The sequence below is a fragment of the Onychomys torridus genome, chromosome 19, assembly GCF_903995425.1.
Source record: "Onychomys torridus chromosome 19, mOncTor1.1, whole genome shotgun sequence".
NCBI lineage: Eukaryota > Metazoa > Chordata > Mammalia > Rodentia > Cricetidae > Onychomys > Onychomys torridus.
In genome coordinates this window covers 5,711,746-5,718,458 of record NC_050461.1, presented here as the reverse complement: position 1 = coordinate 5,718,458, position 6,713 = coordinate 5,711,746, and the positions used below count along the sequence as shown (strand labels likewise).

Below are 6,713 nucleotides of genomic sequence, written 5' to 3'. Positions count from 1 at the left end.
CTCTGTTTCTATTACTCTTTTTTTTAAAAACAAGTCTATACCCTCTATTGTATCTTCAATAGCAAAGATTGTCTCTTCCACCTCTTATATCCTGTTGGTTATGCTTACATCTGTAGGTCATGTTCATTTATTCAGATTTTACATTTCCAGAATTCCCTCAGTTTATGTCTTCTTTATTGTTTCTATTTCAAATTTCATATCTTGAACTGTTTCCTTCACCTGTTTGATTGCTTTTTCTTGCTTTTCTTGGCTTTCTTTAAAGGATTTATTGATTTCTTCCATTTTTTTTGTTTGTCTTTCCCCTGATTTCTTCAAGGAAATTTTTCATTTCCTCTTTAAAGGCCACTATCATCTTCATAAAATTGCTTTCTTCTGCTTCATTTGTGTTGGGATGTGCAGGTCTTGCTGTAGTAGGACTTCTAGGTTCTGGTGGTGCCACATCGCTCTTTATGTTGCTTAGTGTGTTCTTGCACTGGTCATCTTCCCATCTCTTCCTCCAGTTGGTGCACACAGAGTTTTGTGTCTTGGGGAGCCACAGAGGTCGCAGGTGGATGAGTGGGCTTGGAGGATGGAGTGGGACTTGTAGATTACAGTGTCTGATGTAGGGGGTGGGATTGCCTACCCACAGGATTTTTGCCTGCAACTAGGGCTGCAATGGGTGGGCAGAGCTATTCCTATTATCCTTAGGTTTGATCTTTGCATAGTGTCCCAGATTTCCTGGATGTTTTGTGTCAGAAGTTCTTTTGATTTCACACATTCTTTCACTGATATATCCATTTCTTCTATCACATCTTCAATGCCTGAGAGGCTCTTTTCCATGTCTTATATTCTGTTGGTGAGGCTTGCCTCTGTAGTTTCTGTTCAAATTCCTGAACTTTTCATGTACAGAATTCCCTCAGTTTTTTTCTTTTTTGTGTCTATTTCCTTTTTAAGCTCTTGAACAGATGTGTTCATTTCCTTCAACTGTTTTTTTTTTTTAAATTTTCTTTAAGAGATTTGTCATTTCCTCCAATTGTTTGTTTGTGTTTTCCTGAATTTTAAGAAGGACTTATTTGTTTCCTTTTAAAGGACATCTATTGTCTCCACATAGTTGGTTAAGGTCTTGCTGTGCATCTGTGCTTCACCTGTGTTGGAATATCCAGGACTTGCTGTGGTAGAACAGCTGGCCTCTGCTGGTGACACATTTGTTGTCTTGGCTATTGTTAATCATGTTCTTATGCTTAGCATCTAGGCATCTGGGTTTGGGGTGATTATGGTTCTAGGTGCTGATTTCTGGGTTTGTCTTTGTTGGCTGTGTGTTCTGTTCCTTGTTTTCTGTTTTCCCCCTTCATTTCCTGGGAATGTGATGGCTGTGTGTTGCCTATTTTACTGGCCTACTCAGCCAGTGTGTTCACAGGGAATGCCTGCTGGGTTGGAGGGTGGCATGCAAGAATGAGTGGGCAGAGGATGCTTAGGAGGGGATGGTCTGTGGGATCCACAGAAGATATGACGTTTAACTTGATTGTCAACTTGAGCATCTCTGGGATTACCTAGCAGATAAGACTCTGGACATGAAAGTTTTGAGGTTGGGCTAATTGAAGTGAGCGGACACATGTGGGTGGCACCAATCCGTGGGCTGGAGTCCCAGACAGAATAAAAAAGAAGAAGATGAGCTGAGCACCAGCATTCATCTCTCTCTGCTTCCTGACTCTTGTCACAGTGTGACCAGGTTATCTGAATTATACAGGTTACTCTTCCACTGCATCTTCCTCATCTTGAGGTACTGTACCCTCAAAATATGATCCAAAATAAATACTTCCATCCTTTAAACAGCTCTTTTCAGGTATTTTGTCCCTGCAACAAGAGAAGTAGCTAATACAAATGGACATTGAGAAGAGTTACAAAGGGCATAAGTAAACGTGTGGAGTATGGATAAGTTCACTGTCTTGATTTGGTTGATGCTCCCATGGGTGAATAGATGCTTAGTCATGTTGGATACCTTAAACACATGCTGTTTATTATATCTCAGTGATATCTTAATTAAGCAACAGATTTTGGTCATAGTCATTTAACAAGTTCTAGTTTCTCTAAACATGTGCGTAGAGATATAAATATTCAGAGCATGTCTCTCAATGACTTTATTACATTTCATTGTTCCCTAGTCTCCCTCCATCTGTAGGTTCAAATAATTGAGTAAGCAAATGTCACCCTCCACTTTCTGTCTCAGGGCCTGCAGGCTTCCTTCTGTACATTTATTTATGTGTGTTATATTAGGTCTGAGCTGCAACATGTACTTTTTACCCATTCATGTGGTTGTGTAAGAGAAGACCTCTTGTCCTCACTTATTTCAAGCTACACCTCTTTGGTTGGCTCCTAGAGCACCATATAAAGTGCTTCTTGGATTTCTTTTTTTGATCTTCTGTCTCTGTCTCTGTCTCTCATTATAGGAAAAATTAATGGAGCTGATGCAGGGACAGGTATCCAAGACATACAACATACTGTTTTATGTGTGTGTGTGTGTGTGTGTGTGTGTGTGTGTGTGTGTGTGTGTGTGTGTGTGTGTGTGTATGTATGTGGTGTGTGTGTGTGTGTGTGTGTGTGTGTGTGTGTGTGTGTGTGTGTGTGTGTGTGTGTGTGTGTGTATAGATGTAGGAGTTAGGGTGGAAAGTAAAGTAAAGTAGAGGAAAAAAGCAAATTAAAAGTAGATTTGGACATCTTTAGATGCTTATTTGGATTGGAAAAAATTACCATTATATTTAAAAACATAGGTTTGCCATTTTTCCTATTGTGAGCAAAACTAATTTTGTTTAATCTTTCTCTGTCTTCCTTCTCACACTATAAGACGAAATGTTTTTGATTACTTTAGAAAACTAAAACAAATATTAAATCAGCCATTTCTAGATGACCCAAAATTGTACCACCTGCTTGTTAGAGTAACATGTCTACATGTAATTGTGACCTCTCTTATACCCAACTCCCTGATAGCTCTCTATTTATGGAAAAGAAAAACTGCTGGGGTAGCAAGCACAGAGAGTGTGGAAAATGATGTCCACAAACAGCCAGGAGGTTAAGCTCAGCATTTGACTGATAACAGCAGCTTCCTCACCAGGAACACAACCTGTCCTCTGCACTTTCTTCTTGGGGATGACAGTTCACTTCCTGTTGATGTTTGTTTTTTACTCTTTTGGTGGGTCCACCATCCAGCTTCCAAATAAATCACAAATTGAGGCTTATTTGTAATTATAAATGTTCAGCCTTAGCTTGGCTTGTTGCTAGCCAGTTTTTCTTAACTTAAATTATCCATCTATCTTTGGCCTCAGGGCTTTTCCTGTTCTCTTACTTCCATAAATCTTACTCTTACTCTGTGGCTTGCTGTGTTCCTGGGTGACTGGCCCCTGGATTCCTCCTTCTTTTCTTGCTACTTCTTTTCCCCCCACCCTCAGATTTCTCCTTCTATATATTTTCTCAGTCTGCCAGCCCTACCTATCCTTTCTCCTGCCTAGCTATTGGCCATTCAGCTCTTTATGAGATGATCACATGTTTTAGACAAAGTAACACTGCTTCACAGAGTTAAACAAATACAACATAAACAAAAGTAACACATCTTAAAATAGTATTGTACAACAACTTCCTTTTAGTTCCCTGGGTTCTCTTTATCCTTGTGTGATTTCATAGCCCAATATGGACACCCATCCAATGATGGCAGTGATGGACCCTCTTTTTCTTGGACAATACTACTGTGACCTGCTCCTGGAATAAATTTGCACATGCTAGACCATTTACCAATGATGACTGTCCCACCAAACATGAGCCCTCAGACCCATCCCAGGATGCTGTCCATGCCACCATATTCTTTTAAACAGGAAAATATAGAAAGGAAGCACCTCTACATGGTCTGAGAAGCTTGTTTCCTAAGGTGGTGGTGTTGGGAGGTGCTAGGGACCATTAAGAGTTGGAACACAGCCAGGCAGTGGTGGCACATGCCTTTAATTCCAACACTTTGGAGGTAGAGGCAGGCAGATCTCTGTGAGTTTGAGGCTAGCCTGGTCTACAGAGCAAGTTACAGGACAGCCAGAACTATACAGAAAACCTATGTCTCAAAAAAACCAAAAGAGAGAGACAGAGAGAGAGAGCGAGAGAGAGAGAGAGAGAGAGAGAGAGAGAGAGAGAGAGAGAGAGAGAGTTGGAACATTATGTGAGGTAATTAGATCCTTAGGGACACTGCCTTTAGGAGGGATTAATGCAGTTCTGTGGCACCCACCTTAGTTCTATTAAGAGTAGCTTTTTAAAGACAGGATCTACTGTAGCCAGACTAACTTTGAATTCCTGATCCTTCTTCTCCCACTTCCCATACCAAGGACTGTAGGCATGTGCCACCACACTTGGCTAAGAAAGTGAGTTCTTATAAAAAAGAACAAACTTGGTCCCTAAGCCTCCCTGGCTCATGTAGCCCAGGTTGATCTTGAACTTGCTATGTGGTCAAGGATGAACCACTGGCCTTCATATCCTGAATGCTAAGATTACAGTCTTGTACCACAATGGCCATTGTTGTCTTTGCTCTACCCTCTGTACTGGATGCTTAGCTTATCCTTATGCCATCTACTCAAGTCACACAATTCAGTCTCTTGATGGACATAAGGAGAAGCATTGTATGTTGTTTCTAGCTGTTCTTCATAACCATAGACCATGAAGTTGCTGAAGATTTTCATGCTGACAGTTTCTCTACAATAGTTCTTTGGGATAGCATGAAAATCTTACCTTACAGGACAGTATATGTAGTCTCCTGAGAAACCATAAACCTCTAGGAATGCAGCTCTATGAGAGTGTATTTTCATACCTCTTGTAATTCTCCAGAGGCAGAAGACTGGAAAATACATGAAAAGATTTAGAACTCCAAAGGTTTTTTGTTTTTGTTTTTGTTTTTTTGAGCTGAGGACCGAACCCAGGGCCTTGCACTTGCTAGGCAAGCACTCTACCACTGAGCTAAATCCCCAACCCCCAAAGGTTTTAAATTCTTGAAAGCTTCAGCAAGAACTGAATTATTTAGTCCAGGCAGGGTTTGTTTGTTTTTTTTAAATAGGGCTCAGTTCTAATATTAGACAAATCAATCCATTCATTTCTAGCTGACCCATTTGTTCATCCATCCAAGTTGTTACCATAATCTCTTTGTAACTTCCATGTTCTGTAAGATGATCAGCACACCTGAAATCTACTTGTAGCTGGCAGTGCTACCTGCTTGACAATAAGATTAATTAATCTAAATGTATGCATTTATGAAGAACTCTCTCCAAGATGATTGACTGATAGATCAAATGCGTTCTGTGTATCCTGGTGACAGGAACACTGCTCTATAAAGCACCAGTGAGACCTCTGACTATATGACTTTGTGTCCTCAGTACCCTATGAAGGTGTAGCCCGGTGCCAGGAGTGACCATGCCTGCTCCACTAGACTATATCATATCTTCTCTTTCTTTCTCAGATCCAATGACTTACTGATACTCCAGCTACTCTTTCTTCCTTTTCAGTGTTTGTTCAGCCACCAGTCTCTCTTCATAAGCCCATTCCCCACAAATGGAGACATGCTTCTTCCTTCTGTTTGCCAAAGAGTCCTTATCCAGCCTCAGCTTTCTTCAAATCTTCCATATTGGCAACACAAATTCTCATCATATCCATCTTCAGCATTCTTTATTCACATTTCATGCCTCTCACTTGGCCTTGGTGCCCTTATCTGTGGCTGGAGGGACAGGGATGTTGTAGTCACCCTGGGTAGTCTGTTTATAGAAGTGTTGTGGAATAATTGTTTACTCTGTAAAGATATGCCTCTGCCTACGGTGTCTTCTGATTGGTTTAATAAAGAGCTAAATGGCCAATAGCTAGGCAAGAGAGATAGGCAGGATTTCTGGGGAGAGAGAGAAAGAGGAGGAGGAATCTAGGTGCACAGATTATGCCAGAGAGAGAAGAAGAGACTCTGAAGAAGTTGGGCATGTGGTACAGATCAGATATAACCAAGCCACACAGCAGAATGTAGATTAATAGAGACAGGTTAATTTAAGTTATAAGAGCTAGTGGGACAAGCCTAAGCTAATGGCCAAGCTTTCATAATTAATAAGTTTTTGTTGATATTTGGGGGCTGGTGATGCAAAGATAGTCTGACAAGAAAGCTTGCTATATAGAAGATGTACATCAGCAATTTCCTCTTTTTACTTACAGGACCCTTCAGCTGCTTGAGCGAAGTGAGTGCCATTTCAAATTCCACATGGCTCATTGGTGTACCCAATGTTGGGCCCCTCTATCATGTATAGGTGACACCTGGTGCAGGTCTTCTGATTATAAGGCAGATGCTGACTGTCTCCCCAAGAATTAAGAGTTTCACAGAGTTTTGATTTGACCTTGTACATAACAGGGTTTTTTGGTTGTTGTTTTTTTTTAACCATGACTTGCACACAGTAGGGCCCTTCCATATTTTTTCTAATATGTGAAAATTTTGCTTCACAAAAGTAGTAGGCTAGAGAGATGGCTCAATAGTTAAGAGCACTTGCTGCTCTTTCAGAGGTCTGGGTTTCATTCTCACTACCCACATGATGTATATATAGCTCCATATGTAACTCGAGTTCCAGGGGATTTGATAGCCTTTTCTGACTGCCTCAAGGACTGCACACACATGGTGTCCATACATACATGCAGGCAAAATAATTTGCATAAAATAAATAAGTAAATTGCAAAAGAAGGACTGG

General features: G+C 40.7%; 1 protein-coding gene across 1 annotated transcript; it reads right to left on the bottom strand.

Annotated features, from left to right (window-relative positions):
- Positions 1 to 5,589: 5,589 nt before the first annotated feature.
- Positions 5,590 to 6,244, bottom strand: LOC118570253 (diazepam-binding inhibitor-like 5). Its single transcript, XM_036168637.1, is given in 3 exon segments — positions 5,590 to 5,663; positions 5,666 to 5,764; positions 6,157 to 6,244. Coding segments are annotated over 3 exon segments (261 nt in total).
- Positions 6,245 to 6,713: the final 469 nt, after the last annotated feature.